The sequence below is a fragment of the Chaetodon auriga genome, chromosome 21 (genome assembly GCF_051107435.1).
Source record: "Chaetodon auriga isolate fChaAug3 chromosome 21, fChaAug3.hap1, whole genome shotgun sequence".
Classification (NCBI taxonomy): Eukaryota; Metazoa; Chordata; class Actinopteri; order Chaetodontiformes; family Chaetodontidae; genus Chaetodon; species Chaetodon auriga.
In genome coordinates this window covers 7,697,586-7,725,532 of record NC_135094.1, presented here as the reverse complement: position 1 = coordinate 7,725,532, position 27,947 = coordinate 7,697,586, and the positions used below count along the sequence as shown (strand labels likewise).

General features: G+C 43.3%; 1 protein-coding gene across 4 annotated transcripts; it reads left to right on the top strand.

The window, feature by feature from the left end:
• Nucleotides 1-529: 529 nt before the first annotated feature.
• On the top strand, nucleotides 530-26,570 carry rbm33a (RNA binding motif protein 33a). Of its 4 annotated transcripts, XM_076761039.1 has the most exons (20): nucleotides 530-755; nucleotides 3,622-3,700; nucleotides 4,086-4,134; nucleotides 4,548-4,621; nucleotides 4,765-5,080; nucleotides 6,973-7,140; nucleotides 7,886-8,054; nucleotides 8,225-8,439; nucleotides 9,814-10,135; nucleotides 11,616-11,677; nucleotides 14,222-14,351; nucleotides 14,761-15,128; nucleotides 15,710-15,967; nucleotides 16,173-16,457; nucleotides 16,878-17,103; nucleotides 17,152-17,705; nucleotides 19,413-19,592; nucleotides 20,435-20,620; nucleotides 20,968-21,056; nucleotides 21,256-26,570. In XM_076761039.1, exons 1-20 carry the CDS (start codon nucleotides 737-739, stop codon nucleotides 21,302-21,304), a joined length of 3,798 nt encoding a protein of 1,265 aa, XP_076617154.1. In that variant the 5' UTR covers nucleotides 530-736; the 3' UTR covers nucleotides 21,305-26,570. The 4 variants fall into 4 exon arrangements, with proteins under 4 accessions (XP_076617154.1, XP_076617151.1, XP_076617153.1 ...); XM_076761036.1 differs by having other exon boundaries at nucleotides 9,817-10,135; nucleotides 16,878-17,705; XM_076761038.1 differs by having other exon boundaries at nucleotides 14,761-15,116; nucleotides 16,878-17,705.
• Nucleotides 26,571-27,947: the final 1,377 nt, after the last annotated feature.

Genomic DNA, 27,947 nt, shown 5'->3' with positions numbered 1-27,947 from the left:
ATTACTTCTGAATAATTAGCACAGAGAAAAATATCTGAATATGCAAATGTCATAATAATGGTATGATCTTTGTTTTAATCATTTTGTATAAAACCACTGACTGCACCCATAACTACAACAAGGGCCATGCCACACTTGAGCCCAAGGTATTTACTGTATGTGTTGAAATATATTGTGTTCCCAATTCAGCCTAGAAACGTTGAGAAAAAGACTCATGAGGACATATATTCATAGCCTTCCTATCGGTCTATTGGAATTTCTGTTTAAGACACTTATCTATAAATGAAATCATCTAGAGATGCCAGATTCCTAATGAATTCAACGTATTAATGAGGTGGCGTGTTTATGGAAGCAATACTGAATCCATTGTATAACCCACCCAAAAGCAGAATGAACGTATTTTCGCCAACAAACACTTATTATGGACTGCATGCAGTAGCGGAGGCCAGATACAAGTCGGATTCACAATGGACAGCCAGTGTGTTTACCTGACCTGGCAGACAGCTCGCTTTGTGCAGCAAACCGATCGAGGGAGCTGCTGCTTCCCACCCACAATGCATCATCGCAGCAAACACTGCTCTGCCATGTTTGTACTCCGTGGATGGGAATAATTGCCGCAGAGACGCTGTTCCCTTGCCAGTTTTCGCTTTTCAGACCGTCATAATGGTGAAATACTGAAGATTAAATGCAATCTCCAGTTTTATAGTCAGAATCTAAGCGGGACGCACCTTGCACCATGTCAGCCAACGCGCAGGGTGAGTAAAGTCAGCGGCTTTTGTCGACAGTGCTAAGTTAGCAGTGTAGCTAAGTTAGCTAACATGGCTAGCTACTGTGGTCAGCGGTTTCAAATACTGCTACGTTTACTGTAGGCCACATAGTGGTATTAAGCTGTGGTTAGCTAAAAGAGCTTTCCCTTGACAATAAGTGACCACCAGTGTTTGACACTGTTTATTGTAAACGGATATAAGTTTAGCGTTACGCGAACGCTGGTGGTAGCTTAGTAGCTAACTTAAGTTGATAATGTTGTATACCGTTGCCTGATTTGCGACATTAATTAGAGTTTATATTCGCTGAATAATATTAGCCACAAGCTAAGCGAACGACTTCAGGGCCAAGTCGTGGGCTAACGCAAGCTTTTAATGTTTCAGTCGATACTTTCGGCTTCAGGCCGCTAGCAGCTGCGCAATTGAGCTAGCTAGCTAGCTAGCTTGTACCTAAGTTCCATGGTGTACGTATGTGTCATACTTTGTATTAACTCGTCGAAAGTAACGTTGATGATGGTGTCCCGTTTTCCATGTTAGAGTAATTCCTGAAATGTTAACGTTGTTAACATAATGTGAATGTTGGTTCCATAACCGTTTGTATATGGTATTTGGAGAAGAGTCGACTTGGGTGTTTGGGCTCAAATTCAAGTGAACGTACGCAAGGTTGCTAATAGGAGCTGTCGTTGTTTAGCTTACCTGTGGACAGTGATGGGTTTTATCTTCAGGCCTTGTCGCCAGGCTTGGGACTGAACTCACGACTGCACGTGTGTCTAAGTGTATGCTTTGCCATTTTCGATTAGCATTGGGCTGTAGTGGCCACCGGAAAATACCTGGCACGTCAGAAATAGAGTCTAACGTTATACAGGTCACTTAAGGCAGTGAAAAAATTTGCCAGTAAACACATTAACGCACCAAAAGTGGGGGTAAGGTTATAAATTCACTGAAGCCGGACGTGATCCCGCAAAGGATGTGGCTTATGAAGGGAGGTCAATCAGAGGACCTGAAGGCCAGGGAACACCTTCGCCTCATCCCTTAATAAGACAATCTCACAGAGCTAGTCTCTAATGGTGTATTCAGGTTCTGATCAAGCTGTACAGGTAAATATTTCTCAGTTTAACGTACAGGAACATATGTTAAGAAAGAAAAAACGATTTTGAAAACAGATAGGAATGAAAATGAGGTATAGGCCTACATGTGTTTTGGGAGGAGTAACCTGCTGCATAATATAGGTTAATTATCTCAGAGATGGACAGGGGGTAGCATTAGGCATCTCATCGGCTTTTATTTGGTAGAAAACCCAAAACATATTATTTAAGTACAATTGTCAGTGTACCACGGAGCACGTCTGTCAAGTACACTTATTATGGCAGCAACAGACTCACATACCAACACAGCATGCAGCAGAGGAGGCTTTTGAGAACCAGCTGAGCTTGTGTTGCAGTGTCAAGTATGAAGATAATGTTAGGTCTGGCCATATGAGACTACACACAAAAAAAATGTGAAAAAACGGTTTCCCACATCCAACCTACTACACTGGTTATTTAACTGACTGAAAATGAGACCTAATGTTCACACAGTGCTCCCAATACTCCCAATAGCATGTGGGTGTAAAATACATGCTACTAGCCACACAAACCACAGAGCGCGCTAATAGCACATTCAACAGGCTAACCAACAAAATAAGCAGTAAAGCAATACAAAAATTGCAAAACTTACAGGTTCTAAGTTTGAAGTCAGTCTTGACCGATCCTGGAGTTTCAGTTTTGAAGCAAATCCTGTTCTTAATTGGCTCTCAAGGCATTCCAAAGTAGGTCACTTCCTCAGTTGGTAGGAGTTGATGAAGATGTTTGTATTGGTTCTCACAGCCAACAACAGTGAAATTGATGTGCATTGGTCATAATGTTACCTTTCACATCTTCATCTTATCCGAATCAGCGTTATAATGAGAAAAATAGTAGTTATTGGATGTAACTTCAGTGCTATGAGTACATGCATAGACCTCTACCTGCATATTATCACAGCCACAGTGAAGCACATTGCTTTTAGTATGCTAAAACATTTGTTACAGTAATCATGGTATTGCAAAATCCATGTTGTGGCAGAAGACAACACTGGTAAGCATGGCACAGCTGGTATACCACTCACTCCTGCTGTGGAGTCAGTGTTCTGTTATTCCTTCCTTTGTTTTCTAGATGATGTGTGACTTGGAGAGAATCATGAGTTGCCGTTTGCTGGATCTGTTTCCTCACGGTATCTACGCTCCCCTTGGTGGAGCCAGTGTGCCAAATGTGTTGTTGTTGGATGGTTTGGAAAACCTATTAAAACTGAGTCCATGGGGCACATGAGGTTTGTTTTTGATCTGTACCATTTGGTGATCAAACAGCAGCAGGAGGTCTGGCAGGTGCTCTGATAGCAAATTTTTACTGAGGATTATGTCAATAACTGGATAAATATCTGGTAAGACAACATTTTAAACACTAAAACCTATACAACTATACTGTAACAAGGGCAAATTTAAGTTTCATGTTTGGACAGCTTTAAAACATTTGACAAAATGGTACAATGCCTTTGTATTTGGATTCAGCAAAAGCAAGCCATGAGAAAGATGTGTTTACTGCCTCTACTGTGGACTGTGCTAATGGTACACATGACATTTGTGTATTTGCTGCACAAGTTGTTGATTCAGATTGGCATGAGCGGTATGTGCAGTCAGTGTGCTTTTCGTCTGTGTGCATTTCAAATTGTGCAGACCGGTAGGATATTCTGATGTTAAGCAATGAGGATGATGCATGTTACTGGCATAGTCCGTTGCTTTGATGGGAACGAATCTATAAGCAAAACTGCTTTTCTGTTGCAGACTATGACTTTGATGAGTACGACAAACCTGGTGCTGAGCGGTCACGCAGGAGGAGAGGTGAAGATGATGATCTAGAGAGGTAATAATTTTATCATGTTCTCATGTCTCTACAGGAAGAGGGCTGTAGTGTATGTAATTCACAACCTGCTAAAAACCAAGACAGGCTGAATGCAGCCTGATAATCCTTCTATAAAAAAAAGGTCACCATCCTGTGAAAAACATGCATCAGCAAAACAGCAACTTTTCATAGCTCTGTTTTCAGCTTTGTGATGATGTATTTTTCAGGTAGTTCAATAGGTGGAATAGTGTATTTTATCTTAAGAAGTAGAATATTTTTTTATTCCATAAGCACTAAATCCTTCAGCTTATCTGTTCAATCATTTGCAAATAGAGATAACACTCTGCACTATTATCTGACTCAGCTAACCTATTGGTTGCTATTGGTTGTCTTTTCTCCTTAATAGTGATTTGGAAGAGGATTTGTTGGAGGAGGATTGGCTGTCAGGTAAAAAGGTAAGATAAATAACATCTCACTCAATCACACTGCTTTGTTTACTTTGATTTTATACGTGGCATCAGTAAACACTCAGTATGGGATCTGTGCTTACAAACAGGAAACGGAAAATAACATCCAAAGCATTGGGTGTTCGTGTTGGTAGAAGATTTAGAAAATAGAAGTGAACAGTTGACTTGTAGCAGGTGGCTCCTCCACAGGGGGAAGTGTTGATGTGAAACAGGAGGAAGTACAGTGGACAAAAGAGAACTGGGTTGACCTGCCCAGATTGCCTTCACCACATGGGAATAGAGCATCCTTTGGGGGTGGAGGTGGTCTCCTGCCCCCGCAACTCACACACAGACAAACAGCTGAGGAAGAGTAGAATGCAGCACAGAGCAGAGAGCTTAATGTTCCTTTATTTTTGTTTCAGAATCCCTCAGAAGTGTCAGATGAAGAGCTCAATGATGACCTTCTGCAAAGTGATGATGAAGATATAAATATGAGGTACACCAATTACATAAGCGTCATTCGAGTTTTTAACATTATTAATAATGATGCTGACAAATTTGAGCTCCAAATTTTGCATATTTTGCCATCAGGCTTCATTTCAGTTTTCTGCAAAGTGCCACTGTTTTGTTTGTTTTCAGCGGCCAGGATGTGAGCCTCAATGCCACATACAGCTTGGGCGCAACCTATGACCAGCAGGACAACTCGCAGGAAGCAGACTACACAGATGACGTTGTGAACCTGGGCGCAGAGGGCTGTGAAGAGGGGGATGTAGAGGAGGAGGGGTACCAGCAAGAGGGGGAAGAGGAGTACACAGAGGGATACGGTCAGGACGCCAGCGCAGAGATGCCTGAAGACCAAATGGATTACACTGGAGAGGACGCTGAGGGTGACGATGGCTACCAGGATGAAGTGCTAGACATCCAAATCAATGAGCCAATAGATGGTGAATTTCAAGTGAGTTCTCACGTTTGCTTACTCACATGTAAAAGCCTTCAGATGCACACACACACACACACACACACACACACGTCCTACTCCCTTTTCTGTCTCACTCTATTGTATCAAGAGATAACGTCAGTTTTCTTGTCTCTGTGAGGGGACAGTCCGGATTGAAAATCTATTCAGGAGAAGGAGATGTCGGTTGGCGTTTTTGGGCAGGGGAGGATTAGATTCATTATCACTTCCTGCCAGTTAATTTCTCCATCTTGCTGACAAAGTTTGTGTTGACAGCTTGTTTGGCATGAGGTAATGCTCTGCTGTCGCCTCCAAAGCCCCGTGCCTTTGTGACCTTGGGGCCTGTATCTTTGGGGGAGTAAGAAGCTGCTTTGTGTCGGGGAGATGTGCTGCCAATCGGCGGAGGTTAATGTGGGGGGCTTTTATCTAGGGCTTTAGACTGGATCTGATAAAGTCTCATGCAGGTGAAAAGATTATTGACCTTCCTGAGGACACCCCATACAGTTTTCTAATGATTGATGCGAGTTTCCCTTTTATTCGTTTCCCTTCCCTCTTAGCCAGGACTAAGAGGATCAAAGATAAGACCAGATCCATGTGCAAATGTACGTTATGGTCCATTTACCAAGGTGTGATGGTGTTTGGCACCTGACAGAGATATATTAGCCAACCTCCTTTCTCCAAACACAGATAAGATGTTGACCTTCTTACTGAGGGTGTGCAGCACAAGTGGATGCCTATTTTGGATTTTGGGAAAATGTCTGCAGGTGTGGATGTGTATTTGTGTAATGTGTAATAACTGTTTACAAGGTCAATAAACTGCCTGGCCTTGACATTTTGCTCGTCATGGTATTCATTGAGTACTATGTGGAACAGTTTAAAGGATTAAGCTGTTGTGTTCCCTTGGGGCAGCCTGTCCATCCATCTGGTTTGCTGGGAGTGTGTTTTTTTTTTTTTCTTTTCTGCATTAATATGTGCTGCTGTTTGGCAGGTTAATGGAGCGCAACACCAAACACCATGGTGTGACCTACAGTCTGACCTTATTTAGCAGTGAGTTTTTGTTAGAGGGTGATATGCAGATAGGATGTTTGAATTGCAAGCAACACCAATAGGAGTTTGCTGGTTTGGTGAAATGTGTGTGTTTGGGATTATATGTAATGATTGCATCATGGGTTGAACTGATTTTTTTTTTTTTTTTCCTTTTCATAAAACTGATTTGTCATATCCCAGAATGTTTACGTCGGTGTGATGTTTTTGGCACGGAGTCGTGAACTTACAGCGCAGCCAATAACGGAGTGATTTGCGAGGAGTCATTCAATGATATTTTCACCATCACTGAACTGGGGAGGAGTGTTTTTATCTGTGCCTGCATTTCTGTATATCATGTCAAACATTTACATCTCATTGAATTTCAAATGCTGTCAGGAATAGTAATGAAGCCTGGCTCCCACTGTTATGGTAATGTGGGATGGAGGGGGGGTTTGTTGCGGGGAGGTACATGGTGTCTCCCCAAAATCCTCTCCATGACATTTTAATGTTTGCCTTTATGCTCTGTATGAGTTTTGTTTTTTTTCTTTAAAAAGGTGAAATGTCTCTGTGTCTTAATTGCATAAGTATTTCACTGTCAAGCCCATGAGATGAAAATGTACAGCCATGTTCATGTGCATCCATATTTAATAAATTTGCTTGTGAATGTTAGCTCAAGTCATACATGTATCTCCTGTTCTTACATATATATTTTGCTGTACATCATAACAGCATTGCTTAGCTTAAATAGATACACAGAGAGACTGTGTTCCAGCATTGGCTGAATTGCAGTCGGTCATTGCTGATGCATATCGAAGTGTTGTTTCCACTTAAGGTAATCAATATGTATAATCTATGTGATCTTTAAGGATGATGAATTTCAAACCTCCTATGATGATCAGCGGCTTGATGAACATGGAGTCCAACAGGAAGAGGCTCCTGAGGAGGAGGAGGAGGAGGAGGTAGGGGGAGAAGAGCAGCAGGAAGAAGAGGAGGAAGACACAGCCGAGGGATCTCAGGTCTTTGACACAGAGGAGGTATGCTCAGACCCCCCATACGACACCTTCGATTTTTTTTCTGCTATTGAAACCCAGCATAGAGGATGACGATAGTTAAGAACTGATTTATTTTTTACTTTTTGTCATAGTATGTATGAATATATGAGTTTGCTGTTATCAGGTGCATTCATAGCAATGTAGTTTCATGTATAAAGCCAATTTTAAGTTAATTCTCAAAGAATAATCTGTAAAAAAAAAAAATAATAATAATAATTCATGCAGGGGTTTGCAGTATTGATCCTCAGTGTTAAATGTGGAGTACTGTAACAATTTTTTTCACAATCGCTTAAAGTGCCATTTATCAGTTAATTCTTTTGTCTATAAAACTTTAAAAGTCTGTTGCATTTTCCTTAAACTCGAGACTCGCAGTCCAGAACAAGTTCAGTGTACTTAGAAAACCAGTGCATATTCACATTTTAGATGTTGGAGCCAGATCATTTTTGGCATTTTGCTTAAAAAAGTCACTTAAACTATATATTGATTATGAAAATTGTGGCATATTAAAAGTATTTTAATCAGTTAATGCATTAATTGGCTAATTGTTTCAGATCTAGACAACAGTGCAGAGCAGGAGATTTTGTGATGCCCTGCAAACCATCAGGAAGCCAAACTCAAGTGAAGCGTGTCATTACTGACCCAAATTTTCATGAAGTTGTGCTCGCTGTGAAAATGTTGAAGGGTGTGTGTTAGAATGTTTGTCCTTAACCTCTGAAAATGTCCTCAGGTTGAAAATGAAGCTGTGCCTGAAGAAGAGACAAAGGAGGAATCCGATGAGGAGGATGAGGAAGATGAAGAGTCTGGTCGCATACGGTTCAAATCTGAGAGAAAGGATGGCGTTGTTGTGCGGTTGGCTGACGCGGGCAGTAAAAGCAGGAACATCCCTGAAACTTTAGGTACAATTTATTCCTGTTTGGCGTAATTTATCCTTTATTCAGTCACAGTCAGAGTCTCTCCTCTGTAATCAGGTTGACGTTATTTTGGACTTGAACCTGTATTTTTCCCAAATTTAAGTTTTTCCAGGCGCTTAATTCATGCTCTGTTTTCCTGCTCCACCTATCATCAGAACTGTCTGAGAAGGCCAAGCAAGATCTGATGGCGTTTGAGGAACAAGAACGGCAGAAGAGGCAAAACCGCTACGGAGGCCGAGGCAGAGGAGGCGGGCGAGGAGGCAGAGGAAGAGGAGGTTTCCCACCTTTCGGAATGTCAGATTTTAGAGGAGGAAACAGAGGAAGAATGAATGACCAGAGGATCCCCCTGATGGGAAACATGGGCATGCAGGTAAGCCATTGTACATTCATCCACCTGAACAACTTTAAAGGGATCATCTGTTGGGCTACACTGAGTGACGCCTCACTCACTACTGAATCACTCCTCTTGAGGAGCAGCTAAAGGGAGCGTGAGGGCTCCACTGGATAAGATGATTTGAAATGCCTCCACTTTTTACCTTCTTGTATTCGTCACCGTTACAACATGCGTTTTGTTCTCTTTTTACTATCCAAGACCTCTAAAGCCATGGTCGTTTAGGTGTGACAAAAGTACAACCACTCTGCTCCCTGGTATCAGTGTTGATATATGGATTATAGCGAATGATTTGGCAGAAGTCCATTCAGACAGTATTATACAGAATTAAATTTGTTCTTTGCCCAGGATTTAGTTTCTTGTGGGCTTTTATTATTAGATATCACTCCAAGCATTTAATCCTTTGATTTACATGGCTCATCAGTTCGTACAACACCTTTTGAAGGTCTAGTGAAAAAGTCACTTCGTACATGTCCCGAAATCAAAAGAACCGGTGGTGATGGTTATCGGATTTCGGAGCTGGGCCAGGACTAGTCTGTAACATAATCACTTCATGTTAATCACGGCGTTAAAAGATAACCACATTTCCATTTTTCATGTTATTTATGATTTGATGGCTGACAGAAACTACATCATTACCAAGGCTACGTTGTGTACATGTGCTCAAAAACAGAAGTATTTTACATAGATGATAAAAATAACAATATACTGTTGTGTGTGTGACATTTCTCTCCATTATTTTGTTGTTGTTGTTTTTTTCAAATTCATGATAATCGGCTGTGAAATTCAAAACACTGAAATGAAAATTTAATGACAGATGGACAAACAACATGGCAACCCCACAAACACTCTGCTGACTGCTGTTAATGAGATTGTACTTTTTACAGCATACTGTATGTTTAACCACCTGACTAATTTGGTTACTGGCATGTTTGTTTGTTTGTTTGTTTGGTAGCTTAAACAGTAGACTGGCCAATTATCAAGGACCCATCTGAGACATCACTTGACGATATAATTATTGTTCATTTATCAGTTCATGCATGCCTCGTTCATGTATTCCAGTGCTAGCAGACAGTTAGTTTTTGTTTCTTTTTCTTAATGAAAACATACATTATGATGCCACCTCAGCTTCATGTCTCTTATATATAGTCTCCAGAATACATGCACTTAAAATCTTCAGGGGAGCCTTGCATTAAAATACCTCCATCTTCAATCTTGCTGGTGAATTGACTTGTTGGTGTGTCATCGCATGGCTGCAAGCAGTGATATCAGAATCTTCCCAGAAAGAAATATGTTTTGACAGGTTGTTTTGGTTTTTCCCTCCTCTCCGTTTCCCCATCTCTTTCCAATTAGCAGCCATCCTCCCGAATGCCTCCTCCTCATCAGCTTCATCAGCAGCAACTGCAGTCCCAGCAGCACCACCCTTCGCGTCCAAGAGGACCTCCTCCCTTCCAAGAGCATGGGCGCCCGCTGGCCCAGCAGCCCCTTCAGCCCCTCATCCCCCCGCACATGGCTCACCGCTCCCCGCCGTTGCGGCCCCAGATGGAGCCGCCACCACGAATGATGAGCTCCCCGCCACCCAACTTCCCCCAGCATCACCAGCAGCAGCCTCCACAGCCCAAAAACATCCACATTAACCCTCATTTCAGAGGGCCTGCGTCATCCTCTGTACAAGGTAGATTAATGCACAATCACTCCAGACACTTTTTTTATTTAACTTTGATGGCTTTAAAATATTTTCCCACAGTTTACAGTTTCTCTGGATTTAGCACAGTGCTGCATGACTAATGCTATTCAAATTATTTATTTTTGCATTCTCATTCAAAAATGACAACAGTTCTGCCACCGATGCATTAGCAAGGAGATATGAATCGTCAAGCCAAGCTCTCCTAATTATACACAATCTGCCTCAACCAAGTCACAAGACTGCGTTTAAAGCACACGATGAACTGTGCAAAGGCAAAATGTGAGAGACATTAGAGACTATAAACAGTGTGGAATTTGTTGGAATTACTTCTATATTAAAATAGTAATAGAAATATTAGTGAATGGTTTCCTTCTAGAGTGCAGTTAAAATCCAGAGATTTTCAGTCTTTTATTAGTTCATTATTGTTGATATGATGATCCCATACTAGGCACGAAGTGTTCCTTCTGCATGAAGACAAATTAAAGTGAATATTGTTATTTAAAAAAATAGCTAAGATTTATAATTCAAATTCTAAGTATCAAAGTCATAATTTTCATTTCATCCAAAATTGTGCAGCCTCAGTTAATCAGCAAGATGCTCAGTTGAGGTGCGCGATGCCATTATGGCTGGCAGTTATCCTTCCACTGTCCCGAAAGGTGTCTGGATTAGAATGTCATTTTGTTGTTTGGTTGAATGACAAGTGAATAGCTCTCTCAGCCAGTAATGGGTTTATCCTCCATTTTTCTTCTGGCGGCATCACCATTTCATTCCCTGAGAAGGGTTTATCTGGCCTGTCTGTCCAGGCCAAGATTGAAATTTTGTTAGCAAAGCATGTTAGCATGTGTGTGTGTGTGTGTGTGTGTGTGTGTGTGTGTGTGTGTGTGTGTGTGTGTGTGTGTCACTGTGTGCAAGTGTGCATGGGGTTTGGGTTTCGCTCCCGAGAGGAAGATGTGTTGTGGAAAATCAGGGATTGCCTGTGGTTATGATTAAATGTGTGTGTGTGTGTGTGTGTGTGTGTGTGTGTGTGTGTATATTTATTTGTTTATATATTTATTTAAGTGAAGGATTCCAATTGAATGTTTTCCAGTCGTAGATGCTGACATACAATTACGGTTGTCCTTGTTTTGAAGCACTATGCCATCAATGTGACTGTGCCAAACGTCAAAACACAAACGTCTGACTCATTTTTATTTGTTGAATTTGGCAAATTATCCTCATGTATTTAGTGTTTCTTTGAGCACCCTGGTCCGTGCCCAGCCGCGGAAAGATGTGAGGACTAACTCTGAAATAGAATTTAACATGTGTGTCTGTGGAACAGCCTTTAGCATGGAGATGTCTAATGGGCTCCTCCCTTTCTACTATCACCACCCTCTCTCTGCCTACTGCCCCTCATTTTCATTTTTCTCCCCCTCCCTCCTCCCCCCTTTCTCCTGCTCTCTCTTTCTCCCCCCCCTCTATCTCATTGCAGTGCCCTTGATGCCTCCTGCTCAGAGCCAGCCCAGACCTGCTGTGGGTCCTCAGAGGTTCCCTGTGAGTAGCAGCTGCTCCTCTCCCTCCCTTTTGCCTCACTTTCTCTCCCTCTCCACACGGTTAGCGTCCCTTTTTGTGAGGGCAATATCATTACGGCAATTAGACCGCCTGCCCTGGCCAAATACTGTTAAAGCAAATCTGTAAACACTGATACGAGTCTGGCTGCACAACTGGAAATGCATGATAGAGGCTTTAGGCGGTAGACTTTTGGAGGTCGGGGCGGCAGTGGCGGGACTTAGTTAGCAACTCTTCATGGATGGGCTGGGGCTCAGACTAGCCAGCTTGGCACATAATGGAATTGTGAAACCAGGATATACTGCCAGTTAAAATTCACTTTCCACAAGTTTGTGTCCCAAAGGCACGGAGACCTTTTTTGAACGGTATTTGAATTAATGAAACATAGTGGTTTGATGGGGCTGCAGCGAGCCTCTCGCACCACATATTCCAAAGGCTGAATTTCACGTCAGAGAAAAGGGGTCTTAAGTCAGTGATTTCCTGTAAGAAAAGGTCCTTTATTTCACTCACAAAGAACCCGTCCAAGAGATGACGGAAATGCCTTTAAAGTAATTACTGTGTTGAGGGAAATGGCTCGCCAGCAAGTCAGCCCAAAGTGCTTTAAGTTCTTCAGTCCTTCTAGTTAATGATGTCCAGGCATCAGGTGGTGCTGCTACTGACTGACATCTTCCTGGGAAGTGCATTTTGTATGGATTTATGCAAATTAGCCTTTGGAAAATAGCTGCATCCAATTGCATTCATGTGGATTTACAACCCTGCTGCCAAATGAGCCAGCCTTTCACATAGGAGTCAATCCTTGTCCAAAAAAAAAACCAGTGTTTTTATTTACCTCCTCTCCAAACTTCAACGTCAGTACTGTGCAGTTCCCGTTCCCTGAGGTCTGTGATTGTGCTAGATATTGATAGCACAGTTGCAGGAAGCTGTTTTGCCCCTTATCAGACTGAAGAAGGTGGGGTTGGAAGGGTATGCTGATGATGGCGGGCTGATGAACAGCATAGTGTTGGATTCCCCAGCTGTCAATCCCATTTAGGCTGCTGTTGCCAAGGACACAATTTGAAATGCAGGTGACATACCAGCCGGCAACATTCCATTTACCAGTGGGCACCTGATTACTCATGATTATCATACATTATCATCCCATCAAATTTAATTGTTAAAAGACCTGGCGAATGGGGGGTCATAGCCTCTAGTATTACTGCATTAAATTTTTGCTGGTGGAGACTGGGTTTGAAATATTAATCTCGGCGCCAATTAACGTTATGAGAATATTTCATCCGTTTTAGATAATGACATTCAGTCTGACCATGAAATAAAGATGCCACCAACTACACTGTTTGAAAACATTGTCTGTAAAGTGCTGTAATTTGTAGTAGTCTATACCCTTTTGAAGCCTTTTTTTTTTTTTTTTTTTAGATGGTTCCTTGGTGGCAGTGGGTAGCAGTCACAGCTCTTTAGCTCTTTCATGAACACTCTGATATCCCGAAAACAAAGCCTGCGTTTCTGTATTGGTATTAGCTTTAAGAAGTTAACATGAAACCCAGAAACAAAACATCTCTTTACATGTAAATTTCCACTCTTTATTAAATACTTTGACATTTGGCCCCCTCTCCATTATATATGTCTTGGTTATCCCCTCACTGCAGAGGCCTATCCTCGAATCAGTTACATATTGAGCAGCCCGCAGCCTGTTTATCAAGGATTAAAAGCGAGAGGATGAGGTGTTATTTGAGAGGTATTATATGGACACCAGAGTCCTCATTGTGCAAACCTGCCTGTCTGACCTTTTAGAACAGTATGATTGTGTCCCCATTGTGATCCCCTGTCTTCGTAAGCCCCTTTGATTAACTTTCTGTTAAGCAAGTTTTTGGGACTCTGGCCTTCTAGCTTTCTAACACCTCTCCTCTCTAAATACCGCCACGCAGCAGTGGAATAAAGATGGATTAAGCCTTGATAGCATCTTAAGTAATTTACAATAGGCTTGAAGGAGGCAAGAAGCCCATTTGTGGAAGTGCCACGTGTTGAATAGCAGGTTAATTTTTCAACAGAGATGGATGTTTAAAAGAATAAAGGAGACAGTTATGAGGGGGATTCGAATTCCAAGGAGGGATTAAAGGGTTGTTATCTAGTTTTCCTTGGAAGATAGATAGGGAGTAACATGCATGCAATGAGTGGAAAGCTGTTGAACATACGAAGTGGTTGAAACAAAGGTGAGGGCACTTATCCCCTCCTGAAATACCCTTTCCTTGTTAGAAACAGGCTTTTAGAAGGTTTATCAACAAAGCCCCAAGCAGAATTAATGCAGGTTGGCTCACAAATTCAGGCTGAAGGGTTTCTTTAATATTGGCATGCATATTGATGTTTACAACTCAAGACTCTGCGTCTTTTTAATGACCCAAGCCCTTCAATTACAAGCGCTCCATGCCCGATGCAATACTCCACAACAAATTCCCATTTTTCATTAGTTGAATTTGTGTGTGATTATTGAGTTCCCAGTATGGCCTATAATTCATGAGTTTTGTGTTTTTCAAGGGGCCGGGAGACTACCAGCAGCACATGTCTGGTAATTTTGGTCAGCCCCAGCGGCCCCCTCATCACATGGAGCCCTTTAGGAACCAGCCACCTCAAGGCCCCCAAGACAGAGAGCCCCTCTTTATGGGAGGTGAGTTCCACACCCAGCCTTCACCAGAGTTACAAAGCTCTCTTAGCATATTTAATCCTATCCGACATCACCTCTGGCAGTATACCTACAGGGTACGCTGCTAGCTTGCTGGTGCTGCTCTATGAGGAGCACTCATGTTAAATGCATGTGTATATATATACATCTGAATGAGCCTTGGAAACTGCATTAAACATCTATATTTCTGATTTTTCATTCTCAGTGTTGATGCAGAATTATATACAACCCACTTGGTTGCTTACGCTTTCACCTTGATGGAGTCGTCTGTTTTCTTTTCCCTTACCTGAACATAATGCATCTGGAAAGGGAGTTACTGATGTATTGAAATTGGCTCACAAGGTAAAAAACTGACATTCCCTGTTGTTGTTTGGTCTTCCTCGTGTGGGCACAGAGCGCACAGAGTCAACACGGTTTCCAGGGCAGCACATGTTTGATCACCAGGGCCCCAGCCCTCTGATGAACAACAGCCACAACCTCCACCAGCAGCAGCAGCTGCCCGGCCAGGGCCACGTGGGCTTTGGCCCACCAGGACCAGCCTTCAACCAGCCCGGCCAGGGTCCTCTTGGACTTTTTCCGAGAGAACCCCCAAGACCCAACCTCCCTCCCCACCAAGGTCACCAGGGGATGATCGGCATGAATCAACACGGCGCCCCTCCCAACCAGCCCCGACCCTTCATGGGGCCTCGTCAGCCGTTTGGCCAGCAGGGGAACCTTTTCCCTCCTCCACAAGTCCAGTTCGGGATGCAGGTACGATTAAGAGTAAGTGATTTTTATTATCCATAGATGTTTGTGTGTTTGTGTCTGTTTGTTGTGCAACAGTGTGTGTGCTGTTTCCAACTGTTTGATGTTTTTGTGAGCATCCTCTTACCTGTGGCAATTCTTGTAAAGAAGCCTGGCTCTGCCATGAATGAATGTATAAGTTTTTGTCAGCGTTGCTCTAGATTATTAAAGTTGCTGTGGCAAGAGCAATGACTAGACGAGAGTACTGTACACATGAATAAACTTATCATATTCACTGCTACTGAGCCGGTACGGAAAAAGACTCATGTCTGTTTGGCACCTCGGCATTCTGTCAAGAGACATAGACAAGAGCTCCCTCTAGTGATTCAGTTGTTATTGTTCTACTACTGTGTCGATACTTGAGAACACCAGTTAGAGGTTTATTAAAAGCAAGAATTGTCTGATTAAGTGTTGAGATGAGATTTCATAGCAAGTGATGTGATTGCTGCTGTAAAAATGAAATAAAAAGGACATGTACTTTTTGCATTTTCTGGAACATTAAGTTCTGGTTTTGCTGGTTTGCTCATGTTGTGGTCTGTCTTCTCTCTCTGACATTTCAGGGCTTAATGCACGGCCCTCCTGTCTCCCAGATTCCGCACCACGACCCCATACCATCCCATCAGCCCATGCACCAGCAACACCATAGACAGGACTTGCCCCATCATCATCAGCAGCAGCTAAATGTCAATGAACCTCGCCCCATGATGCACCATGGCCAGAATCCCTTCAACCATCAGCAGGCGCATGGCAGCCCCAGGCAGATGACTCCCCGCCCTCAGAACCCACAACAGCGAAACATGTCCAGCAGGCAGAGGATGGTGAGGGATTGATAGACTGTTTTAGTTCAACTATTTTCTGAAAGGCAGCAAATTTGTGTGTCATTCTAATTACTGTACATTCTGTCAACACCTTTCCTCTGTGAACAAAAACATACCACGTCGAAAAATGATGAAATGAAATACGTTTCAAGATCAGATTGATTGTAAACACGGATAGTAAATTTATATTTTGCCATTTCTCCAGAACACACCTATCTCCAAGCAAATGCAGCAGCGCAACAGCAACCTACGGGAGCTCCCCGTAGCACCTGGCAACACAAACATGAACAGTGCCTGCTCCGCCGCCAGCGTTAGGCCTGTTGCCAAGGCAACGCAGGGGGTGCGTCCCGGGCAGAACACTCAGCTGGTGTCTGCCAGTGGCAGAGGAAGAGGCCACGTTGCTGCCAAGACTGAATCACAGCCTGGGGGAGAGGGCAGGACAGTGGTTCGCAAGGAAATCCCAAGCACAGTGTCCAGCACGGCACCACAGGTCAGCTTGTTAGCACTCATGTAGGAAAAAAATAGGAAAAGAGTCAATTTGCTGGCTTATTGGACAAAAACATTCAGATAATTGTGTATTTTTTTATATTCTTCTGAAATGGTCTTATAAATGAAGTGTTTTTTTTTCCTGGTAAATTCAGTGACCCAGAAATGTTAAGCTCAACCAAGCTTATTAGTGTGCAGAGAAGGACTCCCGTTTATTAAAAGCCCAATCATAAGCCTGTTAATGACAGCAGTCTCATTCCATTGGAAAGAACAGATCAATACTATTGCATTTTTTTCTCTTGGGTTTTGCCTTTGATTACATCTGAGTGTGAAGCCAAGTAATATAGGACACAGTGCTTCATGGCTCCCCTTCCAGTGAGTGCAGACAGGGACTCATATTGTCCGTTTGTGTTTTGTGCCACAGAACCCGGATGAGGATGAGGAGACACGGCAGTACCGTCTGAAGATTGAGGAGCAGAAGCGTCTGAGAGAGGAGATCCTGAAGAGGAAGGAGATGCGACGGCAGATGCAGGCTGGCGTCAGAAAGAAGGAGCTGCTGGACAGACTCAATTCCCAGACAAACACACTCAGCCAAAACCCAGCTCCTTCACAGATTCAGCCCTCGCAACAAAATCGGCAAATGCCCCACCCTGTACAACAGCAACAACAACAACAACAACAACAACAACAACAACAACCACTACAACAGCCACAACAACAACAACAACCACAGCAGCAGGAACCAAAACAGCCGCCTCAACAACTACAACCACATCAGCAGAGACAGTTTCCTCAGAGAACACCACAATCATTAAATCAATCACTAAAGAATCCCAATCAAGGCACCCCCATCCCCCCCAACGGCAGCGCTCAGACCCCTACACAACGTCCCAATGTCAAAGCACGCCTCCAGATGGTGAAAGGTGGCACCCAGCAGCAACAGACCCCCGGGCCTGGTCCAGACCAGCAATGGAAGCAGCCCCAACAAAATCAGCAGCAGCTGCCACAGCAGCGGAGGAACAGTGCTGTGCAGAACATGAACAGGCCTGGTGCTCACATCCAGCCCAGTCAGGTCCCTCAAAAGAACACACCAGTAACTCCCTCTGTGGGCCCCGGCCAAGCTCAGACCCAGGCTCAGCCTCAAGGACCTAAACCTGGGGCTAAAAGAACTGTGATGCAGCGGGCCAAGAATGCTAGTTTCGAAGTCCAGCAGGTGCCACAAAAAGTCAGAGTCGTCAAACTTTCGGGACCGGTGAGCATGCGATTTCATTTTCATCCAACGTCTTTTGTGTTTGGGTCCGACATTTATGTGATCCTCCCCAGCACACAGGGGGAAACTGCAGTTTTGAAAGGAAATGCCACTGATTGCCCTCACACTGTCTATTTTGTAATCTAAAAGATATCTAACCTATGGGAATGACAAGGTGATGTCTGTGTCATTTTGGCAAAATTGATCTGTTAAGAGTTTCCTCTCCCAAGCTTTGGGAACTGGTATTTAAGTCACAATGTCTTTACACGCATTTTACCTTTAGAACACAGAAAGGCTGTGGGCATTAAAGAGAGCAGTATGACATTTATCTGTGCAGTTGAGGACACCTCATCACTGCTCTTAAAGGTTGATATCCTCTTTTAAGGGCAGAAGAGTATTCTTTTAAAGATAGAGGCCTTGGAGAGGGTAAAACAAGAATGACAGTAACACCAACAAAGTCCAGAATTACCACTGCCGGCTATTTTACACTGCCTTGATAAGTTACTGCCGTGGCCTTAATTACACATTAATCTTTATTGAAAAACCACAAAGGCATGCATGTTAAACATTCATACTTGTCACTGATGAGACATGTTGGTGGGATGTGATAGTATTTGAAATAAGCCGCTTTCCGACTCCATCCCAGAGGATCAAGCCACAGAGCCAAAATCGCAGGCTGGCTGCAGATGAAGATAACTGGGTGTCAGTGCGTTAATGGAAACCTGCGCAGAGCTATCTGATGTACCGCATCTTGGAGGAAAAAAAAGGGGGAGTGGGATGTGAGGTGGAGAAAGAGAGATGGAAACAGAAAGAAACAGCTAAGGCCTATAGCCGTGGTGAAAAGAAGATTGTCTAGATGCTCCCTCTTCCACATTGTTCTGCTGTCATCAACGGGCACTTGACAATGTTATCTCCTCTCCTCTCTTCTTTTCTTGCTCTCTCTCTCTTCCTCTGTCATCCCTCGGTTGCTTCTTTCCATCAACCCATCTCTCAGGTGCGAGGCAACAAAAGAATGCCAATCCAAGACCCTTGTAATTAATCTTTCTTGGTTGAACGGGAGGTGGGGGTTCGCAACATAATACCTGTGTAAGAAAGTTGCCACTTTTGAGGATTTGGATTTGTATGGCTTAGGCACACAGATAAGAGGCAAATTATATTTTCATCAGGGATAATACAAAGCAGCGCAAGACACAAAAGCTGAGGAGGAGGGGGGGTGTAAGGGGGATGGGGTACACATCGAGCTGCTGTCGTTCCAGTGTAATGCAGCTTAGCATTTGATGGGTGCAATCAGGAGCTGTGATTTCTATAGGAGGGATTAATCCATTTACTCTCAACTGGGGACAGGTCAGAGATATCGCCTCTTTTCTTCCCCTGTATTGATCTGTCACATCTCTCCGCAGAGTCGGGGAAGAGACGACCTTCAATTCCTCCCCGCATGTCAACAGAGTTGAGCTGTGACTTTATTTGATAATGAGACCATCACCTTGTTGGGTTGATCTTTATTCCCCACAGCACGTCTGATAGGGATCCCGCTCCAGTGTTGGCACATTTTCCGTTTGCTTTGTAGATGCATTTTTGCCTGTTGTCCATAAACACTTTGCCTAAATGCTTAATGTGAGCAGGAGTTTTTTGATGCCTGCAAATGGAGATAAACGCTGGGATTTTGTGTGAGGTGTTGAATAAGTGTTGTCCCTCATCACTCCCATCCAGACTGGAAAGGGGCCCGTTGCCACCGACAGCACCGCGCAGCAACAAGGCACCTGTTCGGCAACCCCGGTCAACAAGGCCGTCCAGAGGAAGGTCACCATGACAGGGCAGCAGCAGCAACAGGGAGCAGGCGGAGCACCGCTGGCGAGCCGAGGGGGCATGGGCAACCCACAGCAAAACAGGGTATGTCATCACTGAACACTGGCCTTCTTCTGTTCTTTGGACACCAGTAACCATTTCACCTAAAACATATGTATTAATAGTGCAGACTGGGGGGTAATGGCAGTTCTTAAATAGAAGAAGCTGAAATGTCTCCTGTAAAGTTGTCCTGTGCCGCTGGCGCTACCCTGGCATTCAGCAGACATACCAATCGAGCAGGAGTGGTAATAAGACAGGACAGTATGCCAGGTGCAGGAGTATTGACAAGCTGGAAGCAGTGTAACACGGGGGGCTACATAAGGTCCCCTGGCCTCTCTGCACGCCTGTCACCACCAGGCTGCTGTCACAGTTACCATACTCACTGACGCTGACAGGGTAAGGCAGTCACCATAACGCTTGCATGGCTCCCTCTCCCTTTATGCTCCCCCGCCCCCAACACACACACACACACACACACACCTCCTCTTCTCTCTTTTTGGGATCTCTCCCTCCTCCACCTCCTCTTCCTCTGCAGCTGAAGAAACATAGCTCTCACTCTGGAGCTCAAATGAAGATATGCCATGCTGCTACATGCATCATGTTCTGACGTTGATGTTCTATGTAGAAATATGATAAGTCAATCATGTGAACGCTTGGCGTGTCGGAGAGGTGCGAGATGAAAACACGCAGCGTTTTTAAATTTTCCTTTGTTCCGAGAAACACTATAGCTCCTCTCCACACGGTTGAATGCAGGATTAAAACATCAACATGCCTGTTTAAGCACTGAAAGGTTCAGCCTGTGTTTTCGCCGTCACTCCCTCAAAACTTCCCCGTATTTTATTTTTACCTCATGTGGGCAATTTTTCTCACACCTGCCGTCGGTGTAGGTTGTCGTGTCGGGCCGGGGCCGAGGTAGAGGGGGTGCTCAGATGGGTCGAGGTCGTCCGGTGTCCACCAGACAAAACCAAAGAGCTGCAGAGAAGGAGCGCTGCACTGTGTCCATAGAGGGCCTCTCCTCATCCACAACCGACGCTCAGCTGAAGAATCTGCTCAGGTCCATCGGCCCCATAGAGGTAGGTACACTTGATTTAACGTTTATATAAAGAGCAACAACATTCTCAGCAGTCAGTCAGAAGTTAAAGCTCTACCTCATGCCAAAGTACTTGTATGTCATATTTATTTTGAAGCTACATACCTCATTATGGAAACTTTAAACATAGATATTTACTTCCTCCCACCAGAGTGGTAGTCAGGAATCTGTCGTAGCGTGATCCCATAGCGCCCTCTGTCGTAGTGATTAGGTAGTTAGAGAAAGTGAATGAATTAATCAATTTCCCTCCACCACCCTCACTCCCTCTTGTGGATGAGGGGAGAACCTAGTTACACTCAGTTTGTACTTTTCTCTTTCTGTGCATCACAGATGTTCAAAATGATGCCCCAGCAGAGGAAAGCAGTCGCCAAATTTTCCAGCGCCGAGCATGCAGCCAGTTTCCAAATGAGCTTCCACAGGTAATCAATATTCCTTCCTTCACCTCCGTAGCGATACCAGTTAAATGATGACATACTGTGGTTGGTCGCCTTTGCATGTTGTGATGGTCTTGGGTGTTTAGCTGCTGTGCAGATTGTACGCAGCGCAGCATAAGTTGTTCATTAGTGTCTTTGCCCCTGAGACAACGGCTCAAACGTCATTATCACAATTGCTACGCAGGCACATGATAGATTTGTCCCACATTGATGTGTCGCTGATTGATGGATGAGGAGCACAATAGGAGCGAGGGAGTCCTGTCACAAGAAGTCACTTCCTCCCAGCGTGGGAGCCTCTCACGCGCCTGCCATAGGAATATTTCTTCAGCCTTTCGGAGGTTGCACACAGTCGACGTCTCTGCACAGAAGCATCATTCATCTGCTATCAACTTGGAACAGTGGACATAAAGACCTTTGGCCACGAGCATGACCTTGTTTAACCTTATCTATCAATTGTCCATTGTTGTAAAATGGCACTGGAGTGACACTGTTAATTGACAGTTAATCCTATTTTTATGTAGATTGTGAAGAATGTTTGCGCATCTTACATGGACACTTAAGTTGACGTTGTCACGGGATAATGGTTGCTCCCCTCGTCACTTAGATTCAGTACCGAGAGAACAAGAACACACATTTTTGTAAATGTCATCGGACCACTCGATAGTAGTTTCGTATTATTTGTGGCTCGCTGTTTGGATCGAATGCAGGACGTGGTGGTGGCAGACCATGGCCGGCTTATTCACACACAGTAGCAGTACTTCTTCCCCCTGTAGATGGCAGTATTTCATCACTAATGGTGCTTCATTTGTTCCAACTCCAGTCCGCTTTCAGGTACAGACGAGTCTCTATCAGTTTTCTGGTGAATGGCACTGCCTAGTGGAGAACTGGCATACAGGCACAGAGGTGGACGATTTTAACATTTGACACGTCGATTGGGACCAAATTGGCACATCATGTGACATTAATGTGGTTTTTCTAAATTTGGGAGTTGTACAAGTCGTGACTCTTGTGTGGATTTAGTGGTGCTTTTCAGTTTCGGTGCTGCTTCAGGGACAGATTGTTCAGATCAGCTCTCGTTTAGCTTAGTTTGGTCATCTGGCTCTTGTTCTAAGTGTTATTTAGTCTTTTAGCTGTTACCTGGAGTCCTTCAGGCCTTTTGGGTGTCTGTTTTAGTTGTACGTTCGATTATGGAGCAAATAGATCTCGGTTAGTAAATGTGCTTTGAGGGAATGTGCGTGCATATTTCTTCTTCTTTCTTTTTTTTGTTTTAGATTTTTAATGCTTACAATTTAAACACACATTGTTTGGGAGTTAGAGTTCCTCACAGATTTGGTAGGTCCCAGAGAATTGCTGCACACACATTAAGAACATTTTGGCTAGCTTATACGTCAGGCGTACTCTGGTTCAGTGGATCTGTGGAGTCAGTGTGACTGTCACTGAGCTGCATGGCGTACCTGGAAGAGCACTGTGAGCAGTTTGACTTCTCTCTGAACTGATAATGTAGACGTTTGGCAAGATAAATTCACCATAATATTAAGCCCCATGAGTCAAATTCCCCTCACTATAATTAAAACATCCGACATAAAGATACGTTTCAGATGTGTCAGAAATTGTTATAAATCTCTAATGCATCAGTTTATTTTAATCATCTCTGAGCACGTGCCCCCGTTCGGGGAGCGTTACCACGTCACTGAAAACTTTAAATTCTCTAAATGCTTAATTTTTATGTGTGGCTCTTTGATTTCATGAGGCGTCTTTATTCAAGTAAATACATCGAATTAGCCTCAAGCAGCGTTTCCATAATCCATAATCATTTCTTCATCACACAACATTTTTGTCTATTCAGGCTTTAAAGCCATTGAATCGAAAGCAGTTCTTGTAAATATTCGCGGTTACCCATGTTTACTAATGATGAGTTCAGACGTGAATGTCGTGTACATAACTGGCAGGAATGTGACGCAGGGAGCCGAGGGGGCAACGATTATCGACGTGGTGATCATGTACATAAGGAGAACGTTCCCTCGATATTCATCCTGTTCAGTTTTTTCTTTTTTCTTTTTTTTTTTGAGTTGTTCTTTACCTCTGTTGTATCAAGTAAAACATTTTTATATGTAAGGATATACTGATGTGTCCAGACAGAAATCATTTTACAAGTGTTTTGTTTCTAATTTGGAGCCAAAATGAAGAATGACTGGACCACATTTCTGTTTATAAGACATTTGACAAGAAGTTTAAGGGAAAATAAGAAAATAAAAACATGGCCAATATACCGTGAGCATGCAGGTATGTGAAGCCGGTTCAACTTTAGCCCAAAGATGTGTGGTTGTGTGTGATGTCCATGTGTCTGGTGCCTTTACGATGAATCATCGTATTTGTGCTGCTTTTTATTCATTTATACATATTCTGTAAGTTCCTGGGGATTCAACTTGCATCATATCAACATATCCTTTCAAATACATTTTAACACCTTGTATGGCAAGAAATACTATCTCCTATAGATTCAGGGGGACGCCACTGAATTTGGGCATTGAGATGATTTGATTCATGACCAGAAACACAAGAGTTTCTGTCCGGCCCGTTCAACTGTGATGTCATGCTAATGTTCAGCCCCAAACAGCCCTGACATGCTAGAAGTAAGGCAATAGGCAAAGCAAACGTGGCAGCATTTTCAATGATTCTATTGATGTATTTGGGTTGGAATAAGCCATAATGCAAAGATAATTTGGAGGGTCGCCATCAGACGTTCGGCCTCTTTAGTTAGTGTCCGTAAACCAGCTCTTGGCTGTGCATCTGGATGACATCACAGGTTAAGTTCTTGGTTCTCTGGTATTTGAAGACTCGGCAAAGAGTACTCATTGTCGTCCATCTTTGACTGCATGCGTGCCTCAAATTGATCAATTTAGTGGTATTTGCCTTAAATTAGTTTTTACTTCGAAACCCACAAAGGTTTAAAGTAAGCTGCACGTGCCTGATTCTTGCCAGCGAAGGTCACTGACTTCTCAACATGCTTCAAGTATCAAAAGCATTGAGCTGATGGGGTTCCTGGAAATGTCTTAACTCCCCAAATTTCTTCTTACTTCTTGTAAAACTTGAGGTTGCCTGGTTTCAAGTCTTTTTCTGTGTTTGTACAGTTGTTCTAAACTGACTTCTTTATGTTTTTTTTCCTTTTGTTATTAGTTGAACTGATGTAGAGGTTTTTGTTCCCTAACTATGTGTATTTTTAATGTCTTTCATGTTGTGCGTTACACTTGATTTTTAGTGCTGTGGTAAATCCTGTGGATTTGACAAAGTATCGGCAATGCCGGTGATGGTATATTGGTATAAGACATCTGGTCTTGTAATGAAAGAACAGATTCATATTGAATCTATTTGTACCTTAGTTTTAAGGATTAAGTACATACTTGTACCTTGAACTTTCAGGTATGATGTTTCACTTCTTAAAGTAATTTCCTTGAGGAAAATTGTTGACCGTAAGCTATGTAGTTAAGTTTTCCAGTCACATCACCTCCTGGTCGCTGGAGCATATTTAGATATTTGATTGAGCTCATATGTGACACATCTATGGGGTTTTATTATTCTTTTAAAAGAGACCTTCATCATCGCTGCTAATGACTAGTATCCAAATGTTTAGTCAAGCTTCGGGTTCATTTGCAAACACTAACCTAAAACTTTTTTTCCAGCAGGTCCGTTTGGTGATCATGGCTGCTGAGGTTTTGCAGACCAGCTGAAATAACCACTTCATTCCTTCCCTTTCTTCAGGTCACATCACTTCAGCCTCAAACTGTCCTCAGTGCGGTTGCTGGCCACCAAAGTTAACGGACCATCCCAGGGGTTTAGCGTGTTTTAGCGAGGCAACAAATTGGATTATAGTTGCACTGTAGTTACAAATTCTAACTACAGCACTCCCCAACTTAAAGGCTGTTTGAAAGTCAGCTCGCTTACGATTGGTCGTCCATTTCTCTGAACTATGGTTGGCTTTACTTTTTGTCAAAGTTCTATACTTGCATGATAAGGCAGTCGGTATTATTGGTTCCCCGGTGATGCGTTTAGGTTCTTATGCAAAGAGATTTGAGTTGGGTAGTTCTTCGTTTGTCCCTCTGATGTAACCCCAGCTGGTCATTTGAAGCCACTTAAAGATAATTTCCATTTTCTGAAAAGCTTTTCTGTCCCGCTGGTATGAAAAATGATTCATCTTCAGCCTGATGTACACAACACATCACCGAACTGAACGTTTTAATCAGCTTTATTTATTCCTCGGCAACCAAGAAGACTCTGTATGTCATCCACAGTCTTTGGTTGAATTAATAGCTGCACCCTGTTTGTTTAACTGCGCACACACAGATGAAGTATTTTTTGTACCAGCAAAAAGCAGCATTATACGTTGTCAAATGGCCTAAATTTGTTTTAACTTTTAGGAATCTGAGACTTAAATGTAATTGTCTTAAAACTGGATGTATTGATTACATGAGAGGTACAAACAGGTTGAGCGAAAGCATCCCGAACCACTGGCATGGTCCAACGCCTGCGGGGCTCCTGGTTCAAACACACCGGGCAGTTTGATGCTGTAGCTGCACAGATGTTTTGTTCTCGGTGGCACTAACAGAGATCGTTCTTATGAAAACACACCTGATGTGACCACCAGTCACGACAGGTGTCACCACAACAGAATGACCTCTGGTGTTATTAACGCATGAGTTTTTCAACAGCGAGCTGGTGGAAGGAGCCGTTGACCAGCTTTGGCCATGATGCCGCTCTGTCACTTTTCCTGCCTTAACTCACTCACTTAACGCTGAGGTTCTTTTCCAGCCGTGCCTCGTCCAGCCTCGGGGTGAAGACCTTACTTGAGCTTACTTCCCTCACTAAATAGATGTTGCTGCGTTCAGAGTATTGGGCCTCCTACATTTCCTCCCTGCTTTTCCTGCCATCGCTTTTCTTCCAACTTGCATACATTTGACTCATCTTTTCCTTGATGCTGCCGTTGTTGAATGAACTTAAGACTTCTGTATCAAGCAGGGGGGCCCACCTGGATTACCATTGTTTGTTAGCCCAGTGGATGGAGGTTTCCATCTCTGTGACGACCGCCGGGCTCACAGAGCAGACTCGTAACTCTAAAGCCGCTTTGTGGCTTTCACTGCACCAAGGGTCCATCCAGCTTCTTGACATGCATTGTTTGGTTGGATTTTGAGAAAGACACTTCAGTGGTTTCTTCATCTCGAACAGTACGGTGCACCAGACAATGTCTGAAAATCCAGCGTTGGGTTTTGACTGAAACTGTTGACAATCCATCCTGTCGTGTGTCCACACTGTGATGTTTAACATGAAGTAATCATGTTTTGTGTTGGAAAAACTGAAATCACTGTGAAATGTGTTCTCATGCTGTAAATGATGTGATTTTCAAAAGACACTGTATGTTTTTTAAGAGAAACGAATTCTTAAAGAGATGCATTGTGTTAAATTTGATACCAGAAACTGGAGAAAAATAAACTTTTTCCACATACACAGCAGTGGCATTGAGCTTGTTTTTATTGTGAAATCTGAAGATTTCCAAACCACTTTGTTTCAAATCAAAACCACCGAGGTCCAGCAGTCAGAGGCAAAAGCCTAGACAGGAAGTGGGTGTCATCTGAAGCTGTGGTTCATAACTTTTTTCCACCTGTGATCCCTTTAAATGAAGATGTTTCTGCTTGCGATCCTTCGTCACAGGTTCAGTATAGTTCAGCTTGAGAGCAACCAAAGAGTGATTAAACCTCTCAGATTGTTGGTTTGACCTCGTCAGGCTTCTGTCTAATGTTGCACATTAAAAAGCAAAGATAAGTCAGGGAGAAAGGACATCTGAGCACTAGAACTATCAACAGTCAACAGAGGTAACAACATTATAAGCGGGATCGCTTATTGTGTTGTTACCTCTGCGATTAATCTGGTTTAAGGGGTCCCAGTCCCCTCATTGGAAACCACTTGTCATCTAACATCCAAAGAAACTGTTTTCCTTCATATTCTCAAAGCAGGACTGACTGCATTAATGCTGTACTTTAGTTGGTTTCTCGCCGTCTTCACATGAGGCTGGGGACCAACATCTCAGACAGAATTTTTTTAAAAAAAGGACCAAAATGTTGAGCTCTTGACTGTGATTAAATGCTTTGTTTTAATGGAATTTGAAAACAGTGTACGGTTGAAGAGATTTGAGACCATGAAGACTTAACCTCCTGCAAACTTCTTCATAGACAGCACCAACAGGGAGGGTCGAGACCTCACTGAAATAACTCTAACTGCATCAAATCGAAGGGTTTTAAAGGTCATACATGTTACATCTGACAACGCTGATTAAATCTCTTCAAAAATGTAAATCGTGTAGAGCATTTCTGAGGATCTGTCCGTCTTCTGTCTTATCTATCCAACCGTTTGATCATGGGCTCATTGGATTTTGTCTTAAATAGTTCTGGTTCAGTTTATTGACAGTAGAGGAGGAGGCAGTAGTAAAGGTGTGCGACCACGTTTTGGACCAAGTCCTTGTAAAATCACTTTACCCTCCAACTCACCGCTCAGGTCTTGAGCACTCGGCTGGTTGCTGAATGGGAGAAGGGAGCGCTGCCATTTGCAGAACTCTCTTAGAAACGGGGAGTTTTGTTTTCCAGAATGCCAGACTGTTCATGTTTGCAAATGTCAACATTTGTAAAAGCCGTTGTTGAGCTCCAGCAGACTGAGGGCCCCCAGAGGGATTAGAGGAGGCTCTGTTTACCTGCTCTGAGGAATGCTGCCCTGCACCGACGCTTTTGTATCTGTCAGGGACCCAGGGTCACAGCGCCGGGAGAGATGGGCCGCTTTGTCCCTCTCCAAAGTTTCCACCTCACAGTATCAACAAGGAAACACAATGTGGGC